This window comes from Myotis yumanensis, unplaced genomic scaffold (assembly GCF_028538775.1).
Source record: "Myotis yumanensis isolate MYYU_CA2020_CCGP unplaced genomic scaffold, mMyoYum1.0.hap1 SCAF_7, whole genome shotgun sequence".
Taxonomy (NCBI): Eukaryota; Metazoa; Chordata; class Mammalia; order Chiroptera; family Vespertilionidae; genus Myotis; species Myotis yumanensis.
The window spans coordinates 75,601,358-75,628,690 of NW_027223758.1; the positions used below are offsets into that span (position 1 = coordinate 75,601,358).

General features: G+C 51.4%; 1 protein-coding gene across 48 annotated transcripts in view; it reads right to left on the reverse strand.

The window, feature by feature from the left end:
* CELF4 (CUGBP Elav-like family member 4) overlaps nucleotides 1-20,369 on the reverse strand; it is a 274,994-nt gene extending 254,625 nt beyond the window's left edge. For all 48 annotated transcript variants that reach the window (XM_070421054.1, XM_070421029.1, XM_070421070.1 and 45 more), the window contains exon 1: nucleotides 19,629-20,369. In XM_070421054.1, the coding sequence (XP_070277155.1) occupies nucleotides 19,629-19,914 (286 nt within the window). In that variant the 5' untranslated portion in view covers nucleotides 19,915-20,369. The remainder of the gene's footprint in view (nucleotides 1-19,628) is intronic.
* Nucleotides 20,370-27,333: the final 6,964 nt, after the last annotated feature.

Consider the following 27,333-nt stretch of genomic DNA (forward strand, 5'->3'; position numbering starts at 1 on the left):
ACTGCTAGATCTATGCCGGAGGCCCAGGGCCCCTGGGGGTGGGTGGGACTGGCCTTCCACCTACTGCCACCAAGGAGCATGGTGAGCGCATGCTGGGGCCAGGCTGAGAGAGGGCCTGCCCTTTGTGTCTGCGCCCAAGAACTGGGCCAGCCTCCCAGTGGCCCAGAGCGGAGGCAAAGGCACAGGGCACCTGTAGCTAGGTGTGTGGGCTGGGCTCAAGGGCTCTGTGAGCCTAAACCAGTGATGGCGAACCTTTTGAGCTCGGCGTGTCAGCATTTTGAAAAACCCTAACTTAACTCTGGTGCCGTGTCACATACAGAAATTTTTTGATCTTTGCAACCATAGTAAAACAAAGATTTATATTTTTGATATTTATTTTATATATTTAAATGCCATTTAACAAAGAAAAATCAACCAAAAAAAAATGAGTTCGCGTGTCACCTCTGACACGCATGTCATAGGTTCGCCATCACTGGCCTAGACAGAGGAGAGATCTGGGCGGGCAGAGGTGCATTCACCAGAGAGCATTTCCTGGGGGTGCTCCTTTGCACTGTCCTCCCTCAGGACACACTGCTTCCCAGAGCTGCCTCTGGCCTTGCTGGTCAGGTGTGAGCACCATCTGCTCCCACCCATATGGAGGCAGTGGGGGGGGGGGGGCTCTCTCTTCCCATAGCTGCCGCCCCCAGCTCTCTCTCTCTCTCTCTCTCTCTCTCTCTCTCTCTCACACACACACACACACACACACACACACACACACACATACACACACACGCTTGGCACTTTCGTTGTCTCCTAGGGGAGCTGGGTGTTCAGGGCAACCTTCTGGAGCATTGAGGAGCCCTGATCCCCCTTCTTGCAGTCTCCCAGGGGAATCTGTGGGCAGCATGTGAGAACATGCCACAGATGGCCCAGCCATGCGTCTGGGAAAGCGGTGAGGTGTCGAGAGGACACCGTCTCACTTAGTGTCCCACTCAGTCAGGCTGCCCCCAGCCACACGGGTGCAGGACCCTTCCTTCCCACAGACCTTTCTACATCCTCTCCACACCCTGGCCAGAGACCCCTGAGAAAGACCCACACTCACACACGTGGGCAGAGAACTGTGGGAGTGCCCACTCAGGGAGTTGAGCCCATTTTTTCTGCTGTTTTGTACAAGCACTTGGTAGAAAATCTCGTCATAGATGTACACACAATCTGTCACTTAAAAACTGGCCCACTGGAGCCCGTGGCAGCTCCCACATGGCTGCCCATGCTCGGCACGTCTGAGCACACACATCCGCCCATCCCTCGCCCTGCCTCACCAGCTGGGATTTCGGTGTGCTCACATGGAGGTGGTGTGTGTGCATGTGCACACATACTACACACGCACACACACACACACTCACTGTTCTCAGGGCAGCTGTGGGGAGGGGCTCCGGGTCCTGGATCTCTGCTTAGACCCAGAACCTTAGGAAACTGGCATCAGATGCCCTGGTCTGAGAGAAAGGGTGGGGCTCGCCAGGATAGCAAGTCCCGGATGAGGGAGCTTTGAAACCACAGGGAAACAGAGAGCCCTCTCTGCATCCTCCCTGTCCTGTCCAGAACCAATAGAAACACAGCTCTCCTGCAGCTGACACATGTGACCCCCACACCAACACACCCACACATGCTCAACAGAGATGGAGAGGACACAGGAGACAACATCATCCGAACACCATGTGCCAGAGGCAGAGCCACAGCACGGTCATGCATAGCCCTCTCTCTGCCACAGACCGAGGTGCCCACGAAGCCTCACCCCTCACAGCCCACCAGCTCATGTTCACGCGAACAGCATCACATGCACTCCTCCAATGGCACCCCAGAGCGTCCCCTGTCCAGCACTCGTGGCTGAAATGCACGCACGACAAAGCAGGCTTGCCCCATTTCCCCAGAAGCCTCAACTTCTGAATGATCTGCTCTGTCTTTAGATGGTGGAAACTTAGTGAACTAATTCCCAGGTCCTCAGGATTTTAGTCCAAAAAAAGAAAACCATAGGTTTCCTGTTCTCTGATGAGCTCCTTGCTGTTGCTAACACTTAGCTCACTGTGTGTGTGTGTGTGTGTGTGTGTGTGTGTGTGTGTATTCCCTTAATACACAAGGATAGGGCCACTTTCTCTGCCAAGCCCAAATCAAGTGTAATCCCATAGACAACAGGAGCCTACAGGCTGGCTGGGGGCAGGCTTGGGTGGACAGCAGAGAGCTCGGTGTGCAAAGACGTCCTCCTTCGCTCAGCCACAGAGTGAGGCAGCCGGAGCCTACGCTGGCCTCCAGGACAGACTCTGGCTGTAAACCTACAGCCCTCCTCTCCCCGCTCCCAATCATCTTTTCTGGAGGTGCCTCGTCTGCTCACAGCCTTGACTTGACCTATAAGAGACCTGTCCATAGCCAATGCATGGGACCAAGTGGCCCCTGGGAGGCCTGCCCAAAATTTCTCCAGGACCTGCTTTTGGTTTTGGTCAGATGAGCAGAAATTTGGCCAGGATCCTGTGGGTTGACGCAGAAGGGAGATTGCAGAGGGAGCGTTCTCGGCAAACGCCTTCTGTTTTTTTGTTTGTTTATTTCTAGTGGGGATTTGGCCTTGGCCTTTATAAGGCCCCTGGGCCACACCAGTGTGAGCAAGAGGACTTTTGGCCTTCAGCCTAGGGCTGAAAGGTGCATTAGGGACCCACTGTGCCCCCTCCCTGCCTCCAAGCTCAGCCCCTGTCATCCCTTTCTCCTGTCAAAGCAGCTGGGTTGATCTCTCCTTCTAAAAGAGTCATGCGCCTTAATTGTGACTGTGGCCTTGTGGTTATTTACGCCTGTTAAGAAGCGGTGTGCGAGTGAGTGTGTGTGTATCTCTGTGTGTCTATAGGGACTATGTGTCTATGCATTGTCTGTCTGTGTGTATCTGTATTTTTGAGTGTGTGTGCTTGTGCACAAGGGTATCTGTATGAGTGTCCATATTTGCATGTGCTCCTATGCATGTCTGAGGGTGTATTTATTTGAGTGTGTCCCTGTGTGTCTGTGCACATGTATGTCAGTTTGTGGGTGTGTCTGTGTGCTGTGTGCCTGCCATGTGCATGTGTGCACACACATGTTTTCAGAGCCTTCATAAAAGACAGAGTGGACTGATTTAAGGAAACATTAGCCTTCGAGGCCGCAGGGCTTCGGTGTCCCCGTCTGTAGAATGAAGGAGGTGGAAGAGACAATCTTTTCATTCACTCCCCAAAAGGGAACCGCAGTCACGGAAATGTGGCGGGCTTGAGAATATGACAAATTGGGGTGCAAATTCTGGCTCTGCGTCTCCCTAGCACATAACCCTCATCGGGTTACTGCACCCAGAGCACCATCCCCGTGGTATTCAGAGGCACACGGACATCTCTGTCACAGTTTTGTCAGGAGGGCTTGATGAGATAGAGGACGGGAAGGCCCCGTGTGTGCTGGGTAGTAGGTGCTTTGTCAGTATTTCCTCCAGTGCATCCTGAGCCTGATGTCATCCAGTTGGTCTGATTTCTGTGCGAGCAGGACTGTCAGTGCTCCCGGTGGTCTGATGGGGGTGCTGGCACTTAATACATGATGATGACCCTGGAGAGTTTCACTTTTATACCGTGTTTTCCCTCCTCGCAGCTCACTGCCTCCTCACGGTGACCCTAAGAGGTGGGATGAGCAGGTGTCACTGTAGGGATGTGAGAGAGGAGAAAGCTGAGACTGAGTGGGTGGCAGGGCGGGGCAAGGACCCGGCACCCAGCTCCTGGGTGCAGTGCATCCTCTGTGCCCCAGCTGCCTCTGTCCTGAGTGCTAAACACTGCTTGCTCTGGGGGCCCCTGTGAGGACCCGGGCCACCTCGAACTGTCAGGCCCAAACCGAAGGAGCCCCCACCATCCCCGGACCATCCACTGAACAGATGCATAGAATCGGCCCTTAGCACAGGAATAGGAAGAGAGACCCTAAAAGGGTGGCCGGCCACTCCCAGAGCCGCTCTGACCTGCTTGCTGGAAGCAGTCCCTCCTTCCCCTAACAGTCCAGGGTGTGGACGCACAAAGCAGATTCCTCAGCCTCATCACCCGCTTTATTTATAGCACTCGACTCTAAGTAGTGTTTGCCAGTTGTTTTCCTCAAATCCAAGCCAATGCAGAGCAGTGTGGCCCGGGCCCCGCAGTGGGGAGAAGGCAGCCTTGCAGTCCTGAACGGGTCCAGCCCCCACGGAGATGACTTGCAAGGGGGTGCACTCAGTTTCACATTTAACTTTGCACAGGTTTGTGGGGGAAAACCTCCAAACAAACCGTCTCTTAAATGAGGGGTGCCCCTTGGCCCGGGGCTGCCCAGCAGGCCCAGCCAGGAATTGGCGTGTCTGGTGAGCAGCCAGGCCTCTGGCCCTCGGCTCGCCCAGGCTCCTTCCCTGGCTCTCGGCGCCCATTCTGAGCCCGAGCTGCTCTCTTGTCTCCTGGCAGGATTTGACCAGGTTGTAATTTTCCTTCATGATCCCTTTTCCATTTTTCTTTGCAAAAAAAGGCATCAACTCTACCTGGTTGCAATAGGGATAAAAGGTGTACTATACAAGAAAGTACTTTACAGAGTAACATGCGATATAAATGGAAGGCACTCTATAATATAAATGAACATATAAATAACATCTGCGGTACAGTATATCAGACACATGGTTTGACTTTGGATGACCAAAACACCTTGGTTCATAGCTTATATAGGTATGAACTATACTGTCACTTAATTGGATACATAATGTGGTGTATAGTATGCACTGTGATCCATAGGATTAGGTAATATCTCATGACATACCATATTCTGAGCACAGAGAGAAGCAGAATAAAAATCAGTCAACATTAGGCTATTTTGGCATTCGAAACACAAGCCCCAGATTTGTGATTTTAACAGCTGAAGCTGGGAGGGAGAAAACTAAAAATATGTGCAAATGGGGAAGATCTCTCCATGAACCGGCAATGGGGCCCACAGGGCGGGGGGAGGGTGGGAGGGCAGAACTCCCAAGAATAGGTCTGGGGAGGGGGAGCGGCAGGGGGAGCCTCTTGGAAGGAGGTGGGAGATCGCACTCGGCAGTGATTGTTCCCACTATTTATGAAGCCAGATGAGGAGCTATAGGGCTTGCGGTGGCCCCGTGTCTGCTGATTAGCTAGAGATTATATTGATGATGTAATAAAAATTCACTTTGTCTATTAAGTTTCACCAAGACAATCAAGATAGATTAGATAAAAATCAGAGGAAATGAATAATAGAACGGGGAGGAAAACCATGAGCCTCCCTCCCTGCCACGATCCCTGTCTGTCTCCCCTTTTGCTGCCCACAGTGGGGCAGGAACCAAGAAGCCCCTACCCCACACCCAGGCAAATCGGAGCTGGAAATGTCCCCTTCACTGGGCTGCTCTGGGGGAAGGGACTCAGCTTTCCAGATAGGACACTGGCTTAAGTTTACTGACCGTGTTTAATATTTGATTAGACCTTTGGCACGGCAGCCGCGGGGTGTGCTGGCCCTGCTGGGAGATGGGCAGGGTGAGCAGCCCTTGGCTGCCTGGGTTCCTCTGGCCCGGCAGGTTGGGAGGTGGGGTTTGTGTCCGCAGTGGCACAGATTTAGGCCAGGCCATGCCCCTCTGAGTAGCCAGAGGCCTCCCAGGCTCCCAGCGTCTCCCTCTGGCCTCGCTGTGCTGGACATTCCCCTATTAGAGAGGTTTCTTCAGGTTACAGCCTGGGCTCTAAAAGGTCCCGGTACGAGGCACGTGTTGCCAGAAACGGTAACACATTAATGTCCATTAGCCGCCAGGGACACATCTGCCCAGTTTGATTTGTCAGATCAGCAAGGGGCAGGACTTAAAAGGAAAGCAAAAGGAGGTCACTTTGTGGTGAGGACCGTTGTCCTAGGAAGGCTGGGAGGCCCGAGGGCACTGGGGCTTGGGGTTTGGGGCCTGAGGATGGTGGGCGGAGAGGAGAGGAGGTGGATGAGTGAGCGGGGAGGGCATGGGAAGGCCACGTCACTGCCTCCATGTCCCTGCAGGGAGGGGAGCGATACAGTCACTCCAGCTCCTCCACAGCTCAGCTCTGCTCCTCCCTCGGGAAATCCTGGGGCTCAGGAAGATTCCAGGGGCCAAGCTCTATAGAAGGCCCAGAAGAGGGGTGAACCTTCCTCTAGAGTCTAGAGAGTCAGCCACAAATAATCCTGTGTCCGTGGCCCCCCAACTCAGCGGCTTACCAGTTCCTCCGGGCTGGGTTTCTCTGCCAGGGACCGGCAAGGCACCCCCATCGCTCCCTTGCAGTACATGGGCCGTCCAGGGGCCTGGCACCCTGCTGTCCACACCGGGAGCAGTGTTTCCTAGGATCTGCCAGGTCCCTCCAGCTGCAAGACCCGTGTCCCCGCTTCAGCCCCATTGCCTGGCTGCTTCCAGCCACTCCTGAGCTGGGGCAGACACCCAGAGAAAGGGTGGAGGGCATGGGGAGTCTAACCTGCAGAACTCTCCAGTTTATCGCTTGGGACATTCTGCTGAGTGAGCCTGTGGGGGCAATATGGATGCCTGCCTCAGTGACAGAGAACCGGGGCCCGAGTTTAAATATTCTCTGAGTAATTTCTTAGCCCAAGTGGGCTGCCGTTGTGACATCTGAAGGACACTGCGGCCCCGAAGCAGGTGAGGACAGCCCTTGCAGGCTCCATGTGTGTCCCGGACTTCCTTGGCCACATCTGCACCCATCCACCTACCCCTGACCCCCACCTCTTCCCCCCCAGTGAGAGTGCTGGGAAGACATTTATTCAAAGGGAGAAAGTCCTTTGTCCACCAGCCTGAGAGTAAGACTTCACTGCAGTGGGACAAAAACAAAACATAATGGAATGAAACGAAACAAAACAACCGGGCTCTTCGGCACTCCAGCCTCCCTGCTCTGCCTGTTCCCACGGGCTGCTCTGCCTTCCTCCCGCCGCCTTACCCGGGAGCCTGTGTCCCTCTGTGATTACTCGGGTTTGGGGGCTCCTTCATTCCCCACAGAGGACATCTGCATTGAACAGGTTTATATTTGTGGGTTTGCCGGCCCCTGTCAGAGCCAGTTATTTCATGGTGATGAGGGAGGGTCCCCACCTTCTGAGGAGAGAGCTTGACCCTCAAGTACCTGAGCTGCATAAGAATCTGGGACTCCTTGAGGTCCCTATCTGTCCCATTAGACCCAAGGCTCCCCAGTGTGGGACTTGGTGCATCGCCCCCACCAAACTATAATGCCCCACATTCTCCGCTTTGCAGAAACCTGCCCCTGCCCCATGGGGTGAGCGTGGGGCCCTGCTCCCCAAGCAGGGATGGTGGGGAGGATGTCCCGGAGGCCGACTGCAGTTGGGTTGATGATGCTGCAGCCCTTGCCTCGGCAGCTCCTCCTCCTGCCTCTGCCAGCCTTGGGGACACTCTCCTCCCTGCTGGGTGGCCTCTGCTGGGGACCAGACTTGTAAGCAACGGCTCAGCTGAGACAGGTCAGACGTTTAGAGTTAATGTTTTGCTGAGAAACTTGAGAAACAAGGGAGAAACCAACCAAGGCCTTGGAGACAGTGTGAGCCACAGACAAGGGGAGACAGAGCTCTCTCTCTCTCTCTCTCTCTCTCTCTCTCTCTCTCTCTCTCTCTCGTGTGCGTGTGTGTGGCCTGGGCCCTGCTCCGTTGGCTCCCCTCCCAGTCAGCCCGTGTGACCTGGTCTGCCCGTGGTCACTCACTGCAGCCTCAGGACTTGTTTCCCTGCTCGGAAACACCCCTGAAATGTGTGCTCTCCCCTCTCTCTGGGGACACACTCAGCTGCCTCATCTCAGGCCTCACTCTTGACTCTTCGTTCCAGTGGATTTTCAAACCGGCCCAACACGATTACAACAGATCTCACTCTAAAACAAATCTAATACTTTACTTATTGAAATAAGATGAGAGTAAAGAGAAAGGTCTTATGTTTTAATTAAAAAATTTTTAATTGGAAGGGAAAATGAAGCCTTGTAATAAGCCAGTGATGGCTCTCCTGCTCCGGGCCTCCCGCTCTGAGGACCGGCTGGATTTAGGTCGCTGCGCTGGGGCCTGCACCACACCCGGGTGGCGGGTGTGCCCATGGTCACTCATTGATGGGTCCTCAGGCACAGGATTGTGGGTATGGGAGAGCCTGGAGCCCCAACATATAGAAGTAAGAATTAAAATGCACCCTAAGCCATAAACTGGCTATTCATTTTTGAAATGAAACAAAACTGACGTTTTTACTGAAACTACAATACTGTCTGGATTTTCTGACTCTCATCTCTTGTTTTGTGGGTCTCTGCTGGTGGCCCAGGCTTGGGCCTGAGTTGTTCAATGAGGGATGGGGCCCAGGGTCCCATGCTGCCCACTTAAGCAGGGGGCTCCCATGCAAAAGAGGAGTGATCCGCCCTGGCCCTTAGGGGTGCAGGGGTGCGGGAGAGGTTTGGTCTGCAGCTCCTGGAAGCCTAGCCTCTGAGTCCTGTGGGCATGAGGGGCCCTCGCTTGAGTGCAGGAAGTTCCCCCTCTCACCGTCAGAGGGCAGGCGACCACTAGAAGAGAGGGGAGCCCTCCCACACTTGCAGTTTGGGGGCCCCTCCTCAAGGTAGAAGGTCTAGAGGAGAGGCCTGGCTTCTGGGCTGTTCTCCTAGGATTCCTTAGACCCAGACTGTGGGCTGAGGAGGGAACATGGCACTGGAGGGAGGCTGGCCTGGGCCCACTATGGCCATGCTGAGCCTGTGCCCTTTTGGAAGCTACGATCTGTGAACTGTCCCAGTGGCCACAGGGGCTGGGGCTCAGCTAGGAAGACTGAGCCTTTGTCACTGTGGAGGGAGCAGAGCTTGGCCAAGACCCTGGGTGTAAGCACCTGGTGGGACTGATTGTGCATGAAGTGAGGGGACAAGCTTGCCCCTTGGGCGCCCTGGGGACGGGGAAGGAGGAGGCAGATGGGGTTAAGGAAGGACCAGACATGGCCCGTTTACTGAGCCTAAGTGCTCCTTATGGAAAGGGGAGCACCCAGCCCTGAGAAGCTCCATCTCACATCCCAGCAGAGGCACCGTTTCCTTGCCCTCCTTCACAGTCAGAGGCTCCTCCCCTGCCCTGACCAGCCCCTCCCCTATCATCTGTCATCCCCCCACCATGGGATCTGGCCTGAACAACAGGCTCTGGAAAAGGAGAAAAGGAACCATTCAAGCACTCACTGGGCTTCCCCTGCCAGCCCTGCTCCCTCTCTTGCTTTCTGAGTAAGCACCCAGCCACTGGGATTCTCTCTTTTCCTCTCCCCTCTCAGAACAGCCTGCCAGGTGTTGCCCAGGGGCTGCCAAATAGGGCCAGAACCTCTGGGGCTGAGGCTCCGGAAGGCAAGGGGTATGCCTGGAGGGAATTTCAAGGACAAGGACACATGGCCTTCCCTTTCCTTCTCGCTCACTGTGACTGGAGGTGAGCCTCAGGGAGCAATAGCTGTCTGATGTGTGGAATATTCCTGCTCCCACCCGCAGTGATGATGGGGCAGGGCCCCGAGTCTCGTCCCAAGAACCCAATCATGGTGATTGATCTGATGAGATGCTACTCCTCCTGGGACCCCTAAGTTTCAGAGTGCACACTGGCATCTCCCGGGGCCAGTATCCCACCACATAACTAAGGATGTTGCTTCAGGCTCAGGCCACCCCCTTGGAGACAGACCTCGTCACACAGCGGGCACAAGGATGCTCTCTGGGCCTCATCCAATGAGACCAAGCCAAGCCAAATATTGATCTGAGAGAAAGATATGGATATGTGGGGTGGATAATGGGTAAGGGATCCTATTTCTTTCTTTTCCTGTTCAGAGAACACCTCTCCTCTACCTCACCCCACTGGCACGCAGAGGCCAGATGAGGAAGACTGTTCTCATCAGTCACCCAGAAACGCCTCCATTCCCCTGGTCCCCTTCCAGGAGCTCAAGACCATGAGGCCTCTGGGAACCAGGTCCCCCTCTCTCACCACGGCGAGCACTCCCAACATCTTCACCTCTCTGTGTATTCTTAGAACCAGTCAATATGATTAATTTTACATGGGCATCATTTCCTGCCGTTGCCGCGGAGTCCTCCCTGCCTCACCCATCAGCAGCGACATGATACAGTTTCTGGTTATATTGGTCAACCAAGATATTGATATGATTAATAATGGATATCTATATGCTGACCTTTGTCCACACAACTGAATCACACTGGGCTGGCTGTCACATTTCTTTAAGAGGTATTGATAAGCCCATTACTGGAAGGGCAGGTACAACCTTAGGTGTGTGCTTCTCACTCACCTTCAAGCATCTCCTGTGAAAATCTACCCTGACTGGTTGAGCTAGTGTGGGTGCAGTAGCGTATGCAAGAGAAAGTCTGTGTGCAAGTGCTTGTGTGGTGAGTGGGTGTGCGTGGGTGGGTGTGTGGATGTGTGGACATGTGCATGGGTGTGTATGGATGCCTGTCTTGAACACGGCCTTTTTAGAGCTGATCAAATAGTCAATTAGAGCATTATAGGGAGGTAGCAGAATCAGAGAGTTCCTACAAATACACTGTGATGTACTGTTTGATCTTTAGATGCCTCTTGTCTCCTAGGACTTGCGCAGGAGGCTTGGCTTTATAAGGATATTATTAGGTTGATGCTTCGTTCTCTCAATGTATCTGCCAGGCAAGAGACAGGACTCACTGGGAGCAGTGTGGCCAGAGTAGCCATGGGATGATGCGCTGAAGGCCATGCTGCAGACTTGGCTCCAGGGGCAGGCTGCTCCCAGCCTCAGTCTCTTTCTCTGTGCAGTGGCAGCGCTGAATCCAGCTCCATGAGAAGGGAGGTCGACTCAGCTCAACCTCTCAACCTTCTGCACTGAGACTCCCAATCTTGGGAATGCTGGCCACTCCACAAGGGTTTGCCCCTTATTACACATGGGGGTGTGGCCCACTGCCTATTAGGAGGGGTCTGTGGGAGAATGCACACTTTGTGTGCTCATGTGTGTGTTGCACAGGCACACAGATCTCATGGATAGAGGCACACCTGTGATTACTGTCACCCCTATCTGTGTGAACAATGGTGTCAGGGACAGTGCCTCTACCAGATTGGTCTACAGTGATCCATTCCTGTTTGGACCCAGACATGTGACAGACATGCTCACTTGTCAGGGGAGATTCTGCACTCGGCCTTGTAAAGGGAAGCCGGCTGGCTAGAGAGATCTTTTGGATCCTCAGACATAGTGTATGAATAAACCAGACATGGATTAATTAGGTGTGACTGCATCATTAAATTAGAATAATGAACAAACAGCCACGTATGGCATTCAAATCTGCCTAGAATGACTGCAAGGGTTGCTTTCAAGTAAGTCACCTGTCAGTTTGTAGGTTTTGGCGACTCTGGAGAATGAGTTTCCTATCATATCTTAAGAAGTAGATTCTTTAGGCACCTCCTACCCCAGGAAGGACCATCCTTCAATGGGCACTCAGACTCCCCCACTGAATCCAAACAATGGCTTGGTTCAATACAGCATCATCTATGCACGCTTCAGCTGCAAGCATTTCTCAGAGTGAAATACGATGGTAGCACAGGTGCTCAAGAGACAGGAGGGAGAAGTTAAGAAGTGAAGGCAGTGGATGTGAAATGTATCGATCCCATAATATTTATGTGGCTGTGCACATTGGTGCTGGGGCACGTGCGTGCGCGCCCACACACACACACACACACACACACACACACGCACACACCTTTTGCATTTCCATGAACGCTTTTTTATTCTGTCAACCCTCCCCATGTCAGCCAGCCAGATTTGAAGGTGAACCAAGTCTCAATTGTGCAATTTTAGAAACAGCTGCTGGACAGCGGCCCCTTGCCCTCAGCGGACAACACCCCATCACAATCTCCATCCTAGGACAGAGCAGCTATGCAGAAAGAATTGCTTGTCTTCAGCAAAGAGGACACCAGCAGCTTAGAGAGAGGAAAGAAAGCTTGTTTGTCTGGCCGGAGAGCTGTGGGATAGCCTAATGCATGGGGGCTTTGTTAGTAAGATCTGTTAAGTATCTAGAAACCTTTGATCTGGAGATGCTCTTAACCAAGGTGATAATTAATTAAAGCCGAGTGCATTGCAATAAAGTAACATCACATCAGGTGAGTCGCTGTCCAGAAGCAGCTTTCAGAACATTTAAACTCTTGTTGGAGTCCAGCTCATTATCAATTCCCGCCCCCCCCTCCCACCCCGCCCCGAGCTTTGATCACTATTTTTGGCTGTCCCATCCTCAGGGACCCAGAACTACATCTGTCTCCATGAGGGCATTCGTTTATTTACATCTTGCAGATGGCCACGTAGGATGTGTTCCCAGGCTGAGCTGCTGGGAATCGCTCCGTCTGTGAGTGTTCCTCAGCTCAGCTGGAAGGGAGACACAGGGGTGAATAAGAGAAGCCAAATGTGGAGCGAGGGGCAGGGGAGAAGCCCTGTGAATGTGTGGCCCTGAAAACATCCCCGTCTACTCACAGAGGGACCCAGAAAGGAGGGCAATTACCCGGGGCTTGCCCACCTGGCTGCCTTGCTGGTCTCTGTGGGCAGGGCTGCGGCTCTGGCTTTATACCCATCCAGGGCCACTGGAAGCTGGATGAGCGGAGAAGGAGGATGCCCTTAGGGCAAGCACATAAAGTCAGGAAATTCCTCTGCCTCCGCTTCTGCCCCATCATTGTCTCTCTGCCCTGGCATCTTTAACTGCACCCCTATGTTGCCAAGTGGAACATGGACCTTCCTCTTTGGTTCTCACTCTGGGGTTTGTGAGGGCACTTTAAATAGCAAGGAGAAGGAAAAAAGCGAGATGCAGGATAATGATAAAAGGGTTACAACTAAGCTGGGGGGCTCTGTTCTCCTTCCTTAGGCTATTTGGGTAGGGTTGGATGCTTTCTGTGATTCTTGGAGAGTCTGTGTATTTAAAGACCTGCAGAGAAGGCAAAAGTAAAGGGGGGAGGGATGGGCTTTTCTTGTAGAGTCCAAAAGATGGGCAGCCAGATCCCTGCCACACCTGCTTGCCTTTAGGGGAAATGCAGCATTCTGCTTGGAGGACTCAGCTTGATCGACTTGGCCAAGGCGTGTGTGTGTGTGTTTGTGTGTGTGTGTGTGTGTGTGTGTGTGTGAAAACACTGCAAGAGAAAAGTAGGGCTGGGGTGTCAAGGGGCAACTGGTGGGGAAGGGAATGCAGTGGGTGGAGAGAGATATCTCTGCACAGAGCTGGGTTCGGTGGCTTGCCACTCAGATCCTGGATAGAAGGTCAGTTCTAAAATGAGTCAATAGGTAAGCAAGCAAGCCTGCAAAGGGTGGGGGGTTGGGGGAGATGGGACCCTCTCCCATATTTGGACTTCTAGGTGGGGATTTCAGATAAACAAGAGCATGCCTCCACATTGAAACTTAGATCATTGACAAATCCAAGCACCCGTGCTGAGGTGGAGCCAGTACAGAATCACAAGGACAGCGTCACTGTCCCCAGATCCTCTCCTTTTCTCCATCAACCACCTTCCTGATCACGCACATAGCCTTCAGGATGAAATTACCCCTAACATCATCTCTTTGCCACTTACATTTGTCATCTCTCCTCTACACACACACACACACACACACACACACACACACACACACACACTCACCCACCCACACAGGCTGCAGCGTCCTCCCTCCCTCAGTCCTCCAGTTCCCACAGAAACGCACAGAGTTTCACACTCCCTCACTCTTCTCTTCGCATGTCACATGGGATTTCCCTTCCAAGTTCGGAAGCTGCTGCAGTTCTAACCACTGTCAACCAGCACTCCCAGCTTCCAGCTGGCATTTTGGCCCTATAACTCTCAGAACCCTCAGTTTTCCTTTTTTTGCCCACGATGGTGGGCCTCATTCTCTGTTGCATCTCCCTCTCTTCTACACCTGCCTACCCCAAGTTTTGTTTAGTGAGGTCCCTCCTGGGTCACTTTGGAAAATGACCACCTTCTGATGACATGGAAGGTGTGAGTGGTGCAGTGTTTTCCCCCAATCTACCTGAGGCAAGTAAGACCGGCTCCCAACCAAGGAGGTGGTGCCTTGGATAGCTTCTAAGGATCACTCAGAAGCCCCTCTCCCATCCTGATACATAAATTATAATAATGAGGATAATGATGCTAATAATAGTGACAGCGATGGCCATGCTCAGGTTGCTGGAGTTTGGAGAGCTCACTGGGCATCAAGAATGCCCCTGGAAACCAGCTCTTTGAAAGCACTCTGATAACTCAACAACATGCCTGTGTCTGGGGCATACCTACGGCATGCATTTTTGTAATTGTTTTCTTTTGGGTTGTTTTCAAGCTATGACTTCACTCAAGAAAAGCTTTTCTTTTTGTTTTGTTTTGTTTTGTGTTTGAGAAGCCACGACATCCAGCCAACTGGAGCAGGTGGAGACAGTGAAAGTGTGCCAAGGGGGTTCTTTCAACCCAATCTAGAATTCCCATTAAAGCTGAGGGGGGGAAAGATGGTTAACATCTCCCTGTTGAATTGCAGTGAAATCTAGGCCAGCCCTGGTTCCCATATGTGTGGGATGCGCTTAGTCATGCTTGCACATGGGTGCAGATACGTGCACATGTGCATATTAATTTATCTCTGTGTGTTGATTCTGAGGAAGTCTGTTTAGAAGATAAATGAAATTGTGCACAAGCAGCAAATAACCACTAGTCTCTTAAATAAAGGGGTCATTTCCCAATCCTTTTTTCTTTGCTCCCAAGTAGGATACTTATCAACACTTGGAATTTGAAGGTTTTTTATGGACCTGTTTGGTTTTGTTTACTTTAGCTTTTTAATGATTGCTATTGCTTATTTTCTTTAGTGAAACTTGTTTTTTGAAAAAAATATTTTTCTTCTTTTCTCATCACAGCTATCCCATTTTCCATATCTCTTTCTCACAAGGCACATCTTTCTTTTAACAACTATGGGTGTGTGCCCAGCTGTTCTACCAGTCTTTCCCTGGAGAGAAATAAATTTTTATTTTTCAAAGTAATTTTTTAAAAAAGTTCATGTTAATTGAACTGATGCCCATGAGGATGCTTCAGCGTCACTGCCTCGTGGACTCCTTTGGAACGGACACCAGAGCCTCGCCGGCTTTAGTTCACCTATTTCAGGAAAACAACTAGCCAGCTCGGCCAAAGTCAAGCGGTGGAAACTCAATGTTCCGAGACTTGTTACATCTTACGTGAAAACACAGGACATAATTTTGTGAAGATGGTACACAAATCACCAAAATATAATCACAGCCCTTGCCCTTTCCCTTTCTCCCAGCAACACCCCAAATCATGGGGCTTCAGGCATTTCCTAGTCAGATACCGCTGAACTGAGAGGTTGTGCATCTGGTGATGAGTACATTTTAAAATGATATGCTCTCCAGGGCTCAGTCCACAGAGGGTTCCATCACTCTGTTCCCACCCTCCCTCTGGATGTTGTATGAAAGTGTGAGGGGCGAAAGTTCCTGCTGCTGTGGCTCCAGGGCTGCCAGTAGACTAGATTTCCCTCCCTGCAGCGGAGGATGACCTCAACGCAGAGTGGTTACCCAGGCCACAGATGTGTTCTAACTGGTTAACTAGAGGGACTGTAATGTGGACTTGGCTGTTTAGATAAAAATGCATTGCAGGCTCCAGGAACAAGCACACTTCAGTAGTAAAGGCTGCTTAAACCTTTGGGGACAGCCCTATGTTTAGATTACATTAATTCATAAATATTATACTAAATATCTCTTAAATTGGACTTAAATGACTTCAAAGATAATGCATTATAATATGGCTACCCAGAGAGCACTAGTCTTTATGTCTCCCAGTAACTCAGTCTTTGCTGCCTTTTATCCTGTTAGACAAGACCAAAGTTATGAATGGATTGCGGGCTTCTTCATGCATGATCTGCTGTGTGTGTTAGCAGTCATGGATATTTGTGTGCGCGCACATGTGTGTGTGTGTGTGTGTGTGTGTGTGTTGTGTGTGTGTATCTATTTTCAGTCACTGGCTCCGTTTGTTCTCCAGGAAAAAAAAAGGAAGAGAAATGAATAAAATGTGAGAGAAGGGAAGAATTAGACCAGTGGATGACCTGTTCCCTTCTTCAAGGGAGAACAATTCTATAGGAAGGGGCAAAGTTAGTCCTGAGCTCACTTCTGCTGCTACCCGGGAGTTTGCCTCTCTCCTCTTAAATCAATAGTACAATGTCTTTTTCTTTGGAGCCTGGAAAAACAATCTCCCTCAAAGTGCTTCTAATAGGGGGAAAAGAAGACTCAGAATTAGCCATGAGAGTTTGCATTACACTGGGTTTTCTTCTTTGGGTGTTGTTTCTTCAAATTGTAATCCTGGGTTTTCTCCTGGTTTCTCTCTCAGCTTAGCACCCAGATCTCCCCCTGCCCAATTGCTTTCTGGTCTCCAGGGGGTAAATTTACCTTTACATTAATTACCTCAGTCCACAACTGCTATTTGCTGCCTCCCCAGCTCAACAGCCTTTCTCTGATATGGCTGGGTTTGCTCCACAACACCCACCCACTCCCTCCTCCACAGACTCCCAATTTGACTGGAGTAATTGCCTTTTAAGGTTCACTCTACACATGGCAGGTATTCCATTAACCCTTAGAACTCCTTCCGTCTTTAGTCACCTGAAATGGCAGGTGGTCAACAAATGGATATCCACCTGAAATCGCATGCATTTAATTTATTTTTTACTTTTTTTCTTAACAAATAATATACATATGCCATCCACACTGGAAGCCACTATCCTGTGTTGTCCCTCAATTTTATCTCAGTATGATTCATTAGAAGTTAGAAATTCAAGAAGGGGAGAGAAAGAGCCACAAATATGCCCTGAAAGCAGGCTTAACAAAGGCATGTTTCTATCCAGAGAACCTCATGTTGTTAATTTAGAGTTGGGGAAAATCTAGAAATCAAATGCAACCCTTGTTCTTCAAGCCTCATCATGCTTTTTGACTTAACAGTAATTAATCACCAATGGCAGGCGAGTAATTTTTTTTTAAGGTGGCCGGAGGCTTATTTTATCAGGATTAGCTAATAAATCAGTCTGTATCACTGAAGAAGGAGTTCAAACTCTTCTTGGACTGAATAAAACAGACCTCGGAAACTGTCTCATTTATTTAGCTCTCCCAGAGCTTTCAGGCACTGTTGGGATGTTGTGACCCAACCTTGCCTATAAAAATCCAAGTGAAGGAGAGGCAGGAAGTTTCATAGGAAAAAATATATGCTCAGGCTCTGAAGGGTGAGCTGCGACAACGAGGCACCCAGCATGCCGGGCCAATGGGCCTGCCTGCCACAGACTGAGTCAGTTTAGGGGAAGAATTATTTAGAAAATGAAGTTTTGCTTGTCCTAGGAATCCTGGCCAGGTATGTGTATGTATATATATGAGACGATGCACACAATATAACTGTATCATAACCTTCTCTACTTTCCTGATGCAAATAATGATAATTCTACTTTTTTGCTACAGTACAAGGGAGTCCAAATAACATCAGAGACAGTGATGATACCAGCAAGAAGGGATCATGAGAAGAAAGCAAGAAATATTGTTAAAGTTTATCTTCATTTGAAATAAAGCATCAAATAAAGTGCTCCAATCCAGATCTCATAGGAAGCCCGGGTCTTCACAACTGTCTTTCGCCTCTAGTGGGTTTTGATTTTTTTCTAACTTTAAAAATCTCAAATTGTCACAAGAACTGATCATTAAGATGGGTAAAGAATTTCCCTACCTATGCTTTTTAATTTTCATTATTACTATTTTAAAATCTGGGGACATATTAGAATGACAAAGGTTTGATACAAACATTGATTAGCCTCTCTGGAGCTTGATTGGAAAAGGAAAAACTACAAAGATATGGTTGATTTGGGGGAGGGAGGAAAGGAAAGAAATATTATTTCAAACACTGCCTCCCCAGTCCACCTTTGCAGTTTCTCTTCTGAACATTTTCTCCATATTGGATAAAGGTTGTTTTCTTTATCCATTACAGCCCCTTCCCTCACCCCACCCCAACAAACCTAGTATATTTCCATTCTGCCGTGGTTTTGTGCGGCTCAACATGCCATTAACTTTAAGATTTACTCCTCAGCAGGCAAGCTGGAAGATGCTAAAGCCAATAAAAACTGCTCTCTGGGACTCCAACTATGAAGAGTTTGGAGCTGTGCTTAGTATTCGGATGAAGGGAGGGCTGGAGAAGGAGGGCGGTTGTGATAGTGAAAACCACTGCTGCTTAGAGAGCCAGACAGCTCTGCGCTCTGCACCTAATGTGCCGGAGGATCAGCTCTGTTCATAGCCCATTTGTGGCCAAGGATGAGGCTGCTCTCTCTGTGCGGGTGGGTGTGCGTGTGCATGTGCATGTGTGTGTGTGTGTGTGTGTGTGTGTGTGTGTTTTCATCATTAAAACCACCAGCTCTAACACAGCATCTTTAGTGGCTCTCCACACTACTGTTTATTAAAAACAGAACATCCATACACATCCCTTACAACTTCCTTAGAACAGTGCTCCTTCTCTGCCTGACGATCAGTCTCTCTCAGAAAGCATTTAACTTGCCTACACAGCTCCAGCCCCAATGAATCCCTGCTGCACATCCTATACATTACTGTTAGGGAGCAGAGCACTGGGCTAATTTCATCACCCACCAGCCACCCACACACATCCTACAACTGAACACATTTGGGGCTCTGCCTTAAAGATAATAAAACAAGGAGAAAAACAGGCAGGCTGCAGACAATTCCCATGACCACTTTCCTAAAAAGTTGCTAGGTTTTAATTCTTTGATTATTCTGTCTCCCCTCCCCCAAACACTCACTAGCATTGATTGATTCAAGGGAGAGAAATAATGTACTATAAACCTCTCTGCATGGTGAGTTTGGGATAATTAGGCTACACCCTTTAAAATGCATATCTTGCACATACAAATTTCCCTCTAAAACCCCACTTTCCTGAGAAGGGGGGGATCATCCAGGCTTCCCCAACTCCTTATACCACCCAGGGGATGGTTGGCTCCTTGCTAATTCTTGTCTTAGGTTTTGTCCCTCCTTCCTTCAAATATCCACCCCCTCCCCCACCACTCACACCACAACCGGATTATTGAGAAACACAGCTCGACAGGGAGAGTTTACTGTTAAATTGGTAGCGAAATAAAAATATCTCTGAATTTGTCACCTCCCTCCTTTTTAGACGGTTGCGCTCTTGCTACTCTGGCCCTGAGCGGAGACCACCGAATCTCCTCAGTATTTTCAGCACCACGGCGATGGACAGCACCCTCGGTCCCTGACCGGCTGCGCGCCTGCCAGTCTGCCGCTCAGCGTCCCGGGCTCGGCGGTGCAGCTGTCCCCATCCCAATCATTCAAGTCGCCGTACCCCCAAACACAAGCCCCATTCCTCCTCGACCTTCTCTCTTTCTCTTCCTCTTCTGCTCCAGTTGCTCTCCTTACGGCACCGCTTCTGTCAGCTCCTTTCCCAAAACCCAGCCTTGCCCCAGCAAACAGCTCCCCACGCACCCCAGTCCTGGTCTCTGCTGCCCGAGCGCCTCCTTTCTCGGCGTCCGCCCGAGGCTGCCTCTCGCGCCGTCTCCGGTTCGTCCGCGGCCGGCCGGCCAGCCCGCCCGCCCTCTCCTCCCCAGCAAAGTTAGGAGGATAAGGTGCACTCACCTTTGTGCATGCCTGTGAACCTGTCCTTCAGAACCGTAAGCTCGTAGATCTTGCCGAACTCCTCGAAGAGGGGCTTGAGGTCCTTCTCATCCAGGTTGCGGGGGATCTGCCCAATGAACAGCTTGATGGCATCGTGGTCCTTCATGGGAATGGTCGACGGGTTCCCCGGGCTGTGGCTTAATCCGTTCATGTGCCCGGCGCTGCCCGGACTGCTGCCGAGCCCGTTGGTACTGAGGCTCGCGTTGTCAGCCTGTCCGTTTGCTAACGTGGCCATCTTTATATACATAGAGAAAAATCTTCTTTCCTTTTATTCTTTCTCGCTCGCACTCTCTCGCTCCTCTTCCTTGCAAGCTCGCTCGCGCTCACACACGCACACGCATACACACACTCGGGTTCTCTCCCCCTCGGTTGCTCTATACCTCGCTCTCTGCTCTCTCTCTCTTTCTCCTCTCTTCTCTCGCTCGCTCGCGCTCGCGCGCTCTCTCCCCTCTCCCCCCCGCTCTCTCCCTCCCTCTCCTCTCTTCTCTCTCTTTCGGCGGTCTGATCTGATTTTTTTTTTTTTTTTTTTTTTTTTACATTGAACAGACAGGATCTCTGTCCTTTCCGTTTAAACAGGCTGGACCGGTTCAAGTTCCTAGTCAGACCAGGGGTGGGGGCGGCGAGTGTGCCCTGGAGAAGGAGGGGGAAGCGGGGCCCGGAGAGGGCGCTATGGGCGGGCGGACTCCCGCGCGGCGGCGGGCGGCGGCCCGGAGCAGGGCGGCTTGGGGCGGTGCCGCCCCGCGCGCCTCCCCCGTCGGCGGCCCCAGCGAGCGGCGGTGGTACGGTCCGGACAGCCCCCGGCTATAAATAGCGCCAGGCGCATGGCTCTTCGGGAGGCGCTGAGATTCCGGCGCGGCGGCCACGGAGAGCGGGCTCCCGTTAGAAACGGGGCTGCTGGCCTCCTCTTTGCCTTTTTTTTTTTTTTTTTTGGGTAATAGCAGCAGGTGCAACTTTTTCTTTTTGTATTTCAAAAACATAGCTTTTCATTTTCGTGTGGGTATGTAGGGAGGCATTATCCACCGAGCTCTTTTAGGGCGCCAGGCGGGCAAAGCAAAGGCAGGGATGGCGGGCGGGGCGGCGGCGAAGGTGGAATGGGCGCTTTTCTCTCCCATCTGGTTCCCTTTATTTATTTATTTAGATTATAAAAAGGGAGCCGGCTTGGAGGGAGTCCGCCCAGAGATCCGAGTGCGCATTGATCAGTGTCGAGAGAGGAAGAAAAAGCTACATAAATATATATTATGTGGATAAATCTATAGACAAGGGCTCTCTTTCGCGCGCGCGCTGTCTCTCCGTCTCCGCTTTTTCCCTCGCATTCCCAACCTGCCAGAGCAGCCCCAAACCATCGCCCTCCCGCACGGCATCTGCCGCCGCCCGAGCCACCTGGGAGAACCGGACTGGGGAGCACTGGGGCCGCTCTGGGGGGGGACGGGGACTAGCGACTCGGGGCCAGCCCGCCTGCAAAGGCTGGAGGTGGGTGTTTCCGTCCCGGACGGCCTCCCCCTCCCCGAAGAACGGCGGCTGGTCCGGCCGCCCGCTGGCGGGAAGAAGGTAGGAGCCTGGCGCCTCGGCCCGCTCGCCCGCCGGGAAGGTAGTAGGCTCCGGGTGCGGTGGCCAGTGAGGCAGTGCTTGATTTTGGGACCGGCTTGATTTTGCCCTCGTCCACTTTACTGGTTCTAATTGAAAGAAAAAAAATTCTTTTTTTTCCTTAATCGACCATGAAAGAAATAAAGTCCCCGAATCGCTCTTTGGGCTGCAACTGGACCCAGACTCGCGCGCCGTGCGCTGCCCCCACGGGCTTCGTTTGCGGAACCTGCCGCTTCAGAGTGCGGGGCTGGGAGCGCGTCTGCGGACGAGGGCCAGGGGTCCGGCCGCCCAGCCTGGACTCCGCCGGGTTCCCCGCTAGACCCGCCGGGGACAGAACCTCGGCTGCGCGGGAGAGGGAGTGGCTGGCGCGGGAGCCGGTGCAAACAGCCCCGCCTCTGGGGGTGAATGTGGTGGTAAACTTGGGTTGGGAGAGCAGATTTTCATTTTAATGATATTAACCCGCATCCCATCCTCTCTCACAGTTGCCTTTCTAAGGCAGCCCCGTGGCTTCAGAGCCGGGCTAATTAAAATAACGCGCCACTCCCTAGTGGGGTTTCGGGGCAGAGTTGCTGACTTGACCCTAGCCTGGTCCCCAACACCCCTTTTGAGTGTTTTGGGTTTCTCTTTTCTTGCCCTCGGATTACGTGACGTTACTAGACGATATGCCTAAAATTTTATTTAAAGAAACGAGACCCCAATTGCCGGAAAACCCGAGACCAAGACCCTTTGGTACAACCACAGCGCAGAGCTCTCCAGCGCCAGGAGGAGGCCTGAGGAGGCCCCGAGGTTTGCAGCCCCAGGCCCAGAGCCCACAGCCCACCTGGGACACCTCTCCCGGAGGATCCTGGGCCCAAACCGCACAGCAAGTACGATTCTGTAATTGTGAAACTGCATCTTTTCATTTAAAGATTTTCCTGCCTTTGCTTGATGTAATCATGTGTAAGTATAGTTGATTCATAACTTGGTTCCCGGGCTTACATTATCCAGTGTTATATAATGGCCTAAGCATCATCCAAGTTGATGGAATCAAACAGAAACTCACACAGAGAGGCTCTCTGCCATGTGCCTGTGTGCTTGGTGTGCCTGTGAAGTGCTGTAATGAGCAGAAGCATGTCCCTGGTAGGCACACAGAGGGTCTGAGTGGTTGGCTAGAAGGTATGTGTTATCAGGGCTGCGGGTGCTTGTGTGGATGTGTATGTACATAGACCCTATTTGTAGCCACACTCTACTTGTGTGTGTGTACCCGCCAGGCTGAGACCTTCTCCTCCCCTTTCTTTCAGGACACATCAGCAGAGGCCAATAACTTTGTCCAAAATACCTCCTCCAGCATCATCTTGTGGCCCTGGTGTTTACCACCCTGGATCTCACAACAGGAGTGGAATATAGTTTCTGCCAAAGCAGGAGTTTAGGAGAATAATTCCTACTTGAGGTCTCTCTTTCTCTCCCTGCCCCTTTCCCTCCTCAAAGTGAAGCAAGAACAAGGGGAAGCGAAGGGAGCCAGCTAAGTAGGGCTGAGAAAGGAGGGGCCTGTGCAGGGGAGGCCCCCCTTTAAATAAATTATTCATTATTTATATTATTATTAATACTAAAAGTCAATGCATAAATAAAAGCAGTCCCTGGGCAGGAGTGGGTGGGAGAGTGGAGTTGTTAATGAAAGGGGGCATCTGGTTATTTCAGACGCTTGTGCAAACTCCAGATGGCATAAGGCCAACTCCCTCCAGGCTATGTCTCTTCCCCCTGCACCATCACCCACTCCCTGTGTCTCTCCACATGTGGACACCAAGCTGTGGAGAGCCCCTTTCTCAGGTGAATGCTCCTTACCCTTCCACCTCTCCCACCTGAGGATGGCTTATTTTGGATTTGGGCTGTCTCCCCTTAGGGGTAACACATTCCTCACCTCTCAGCTCAATGACAGGTATTTGGTGAAATGCCCCACCTCCCCCCAGATTGCTGGGACAGAAGCAACCAGGACACACAGGCTCCATATAACTGAGCTACCCTGTGTAACAGCAGCAGAAGCAGCTTCTGCCAAAGCATTGATCTCTTAAAGGTACAGAGCTGCATCATTTAGGCTCCAATCTTTCTGCCACAGGAGAGTATTGGGGATAAAATAATAACACACATGTCTCAAACTAATGTAATAAAGAAGCAGGGCCCCTGAGAAAATTGTAAGGAACAAGGATTAGGTTTGTTCTTTGGTTTCCTTGCCCTTGAAAGACTTGAGCTAATATATATTTTTTTAAATTTTAGATCACCAAAGAGAAATGTAATTAGGGAAAGATGGGGGCAAAGTGCTACTGTAACATTTAAACATTAAAACTTATCCAAGTGCTACTTCACGGCCACAATTATTCCATCCTCTGAGAGGGAGTAGGCTGGCAAGTGGAAGTGGGAGCTGGAAACAATTGCTTCTCATTTTCTCTCTGTATTTGGGGTTTACATTGTGTTGCTTATTTATTTTGGGGGGTATCAGGAAGCCCCCTGTGGTGTGGATCTTGGCGCAGGTGGTGTAGCTATGGAGGCTTCTCCATTGCTTCCTGCTCCTCACTTCCCTTTGCTCCTGCTCCTCCATGAGGAAGGAAGCCCTCTTTGTGTTCAGCTTCCCTCCAGCTGAGCTACCATCGCTCTCCTCCTGGTACCCACTGACCCACACTCCACAGCCCTGGCTGTTGCCACACACCCTCAGACCTGCTCTGGCTCTCTTGCCTGTGTATCTTCTTTCTCCATCTAGACCAGCGGTTCTCAACCTGTGGGTCGCGACCCCTTTGGCGGTCGAACGACCCTTTCACAGGGGTTGCCTAAGACCACCCTGCATATCAGATATTTACATGACGATTCATGACAGTAGCAACATTACAGTTATGAAGTAGCAACGAAAGTAATTTTATGGTTGGGTCACAACATGAGGAACTGTATTTAAAGGGCCAGAAGGTTGAGAACCACTGATCTAGACTGTGAACTGGCAGAGGGCAGAAACCCAGTAATCAGGCCCCTCCTTCCCTTCTACCTCTGCAGCCCCTCTCAACAGGCATGAGCACACAGTAGGTCCTCAAGATGGAGTTTCTAGACATCAAAGGCGAGTCTAACTTTTTTTGGGAGGGGGAGGGGCAATACTGTCTTCATTCATCTGGATCCTAAGGATGGGGAGCTGCAGGGCCCCAGGCAGACTCTCTGCCTGGAGTTCAGAACTCAGGATGAGAACAAGCATTTGAGGACACACCGAAGTTTAACCTCTCAAGACTACATGGCTTGGCTTGGAGGCATCACCACTCAGTCACTCTTGCATTCATCCAGCCCTTCCAACCTCCCACTGGAAGCAGCAAAGGACAGGCCTGGAAAGAACCTGCTGCTTAGTTAGAGAGACCAAAGTCATACCAAGTGAAAAACCTCAGAACAGCAAACAGCAACAGATGGTTAAATGTCTTCCAGGCCTGAGGAGTTCTACATTCGAGAAAACAGAAAACCATCCAAGTTTCGTGTAATGATCTGTGATGGGGGTAGCAGCCTTGAGGAGAGAGTCACCTTGGTGAAGGCAGGATGTAGAAGGCGGTAGATGGCCAGAGCGCTGGGTGATGGTCTGGCCTTGGGGCTTGGAGGGCAAGAAACAGCTGGTTCTCCAAAGGTATATTGAGAACAAGCTGAAAAGAGAGCTGAAACCAGACCTCTGAATAAACATCTCTATGGTCTCTGTGGAGTGATTGCTCTGCCCAGACCTGCAGAGGGCAGTGAGGGTAGGCTGGAGAGAGGCTCACTGCTCTCTGTAGAGAGCTCAAGCATTGTTTGGGTAAGGAGACTAACTCAGAGAGCCCAGTAACCACACAAGGGGATGACCCAACCAAGTGCAAGGTGCTGGTGATGTAGGCCAGGGTCCCCAGAGAAGGTGTAGCTTGTGTGGGCAGAGGTGCCCGGGAAAGGCTTTCTGGTGGAGAAAGATGGCCCTCCAGGAAGGGGTGGGTCAGCTTGGAAGAGAAGAGAGTGGTTGAGGCAGTGGGTGGTGTTGCCAGGCCTGGAGTAGGCAATGGGCTCTGGGTTCTTGCGTGAGGGTAAGAAGGTGGAGGCAGGTTGGGTGGGCAAGACGGGGCTTTGAAGGCAGCCTCAGAAGTCTTTTTCTAATATTCTCCACAAGCCTCGGCCTTCTCTGTCCTTGAATAATTTGGGAAGGTTTTGTGATATAAAGAACGATAACTAAGGTGGAAAGGAAGAGGGAAATAGTCCTTACCTTCTCTCAGTTAACATTAGCAGCTTCCTGCCACCCAGAGTACAGCATTGGATGGGTCCTGTCCTGGGTCCACAGCAGGCCCGGCTGTGGGAGCAAACTCGCCGAGGGAGGGAGAGAATCAGAGGCAGGATGCTGTGTGCTGGGAAACCCAGGGGCACCCTATGAGGTACTACGTGGACTGGGAACTCAGACAAGAGTCAGGGCTGGTGAGGGAGGGGCCTCTGGGCTTCTTTTCCTTGCTGGCTCCGGGCTGGGCAGCGGTGGAGGGAATGCTTTTGCGAGTCTGTGAGCGTTTGGGTCAGCAGGGACCTCCCTCCATTGCCCTCTTTTAGGCTTCCATCTCAACCCGGAGTTCTGTCTCACTTTTGCTGAGGGCGGGCTGGAGATGGAAAGGCAGCGCAAGGGGCGGGATGAAGGGACCGGAAGCTCTGGACCGGAAGTCCCGCGTGGACGGGCTCTGAGAGCGTGAACTCAGTGCAGGGACCCGCGTTATTGCTCTCCTGGGCCTCAGCCTTTTCCTCTGCAAAGTGGAGACTGCGGGCCTTTTTCTGCCTTCCCTTCCTTCCTCACATCCCATGGAAGAAGGTGAGACCTGCTTGTCTGTGAGGCAGCTGACTCACGGTTCTCATGTGGAAAAATAAGGTGAAAGTAGGGACTCAGGGTCCAAATGGGCTCCAGAAGGGCGCAGATACAGCTAACTGGTCTGCACTGGAGGGTTAGGATTTTACCTCTTATCTTCCCCAAAGCATTTACATTCTTTTCAAAAGGAGCCCTAGCCCAGCTCCGACCAATAGAAGCAGGGGCTCACCTCTGTGTTTAGGTCCAGTGGGCTGAGCCAGACTGCCTGGCTTCAGCCTCTCCCGCTTACTAGTATACCTCTGTGGCCGTGGGCAGGTTTCCTCTCTTTGTGGCTCAGTTTCCTATTTGTAGGATAGGAAGAGTACTAGAACCCACCTCGTAAAGTTGTTGTGAGGATTGAATGAGTAAATGCAGGTAAAGTGCTTAGGTCAGTGTCTGGCCAGCCAGTATTATCAGAGCATCACTGATCAGCCACTGGAGGCTGAGAGCTTTGCAAGGACCCGGCCCCTTCCTCTTACCGAGCAGGAAGGGTGCCCCGCTCTGGCTGGGGCCTGAGTTGGGACCACAGTGGGTATCCTCATTTGCTGCATGTGTTTCTCAAAGTGCTCCTGGGATGGGGAGCCTTCTGGAGGGCCTGGCTCACATCCCTGCCTCTTTTTGAGGCCTGCCTTAGGTACCAGCTGCTGACACTTCACGGCCCCTTCTTACCTGAGAGGTGTTGCCGCAGCAAGTCCTTTTAATTGTGATGTTTTACTAATTAGTTTTTAATTATGTTAATTTATTGTACACGAGCCCTGAGGTTTTCAGACACTGGGCTCACTTTAGAAACTGCAGTAGTAAGTTGTATTTATTACACACACATTACTGTGAGTGAATGTCACTTTATCATGGCCACTATTTCCCTGATAATATTGTTCGATCGACAGCTTCTACCTGGGCTGGACTCTCTAATCTTTTCATTCTCCCACCACTGTCAGGCTCCCATAGACTAGCACACAATCTTTCCAATAGAGCTGGGGTTAAGAAACTCAGTGTCACAGGCTCTGCAGGTGACACGAACGAGTGACATGGCTGGGAGGGGCTAGGGGGACCCCAATTGAACTGGGGTTCAGGAAGGTGAGACTGCAGGACATTTCCACCAGGCCAGATCTTCAAAGGGTTGTTATTTGGGGACCTCAGACTCACCCACATTGGGGGCAGGGGGAACCTCTGCTGCTCATTCTCCCAGCAGGTGGCTGTTGACAAGAAGGCTGCAGCTGTGTAGCTTGGGGAAGGGAAGGAGGC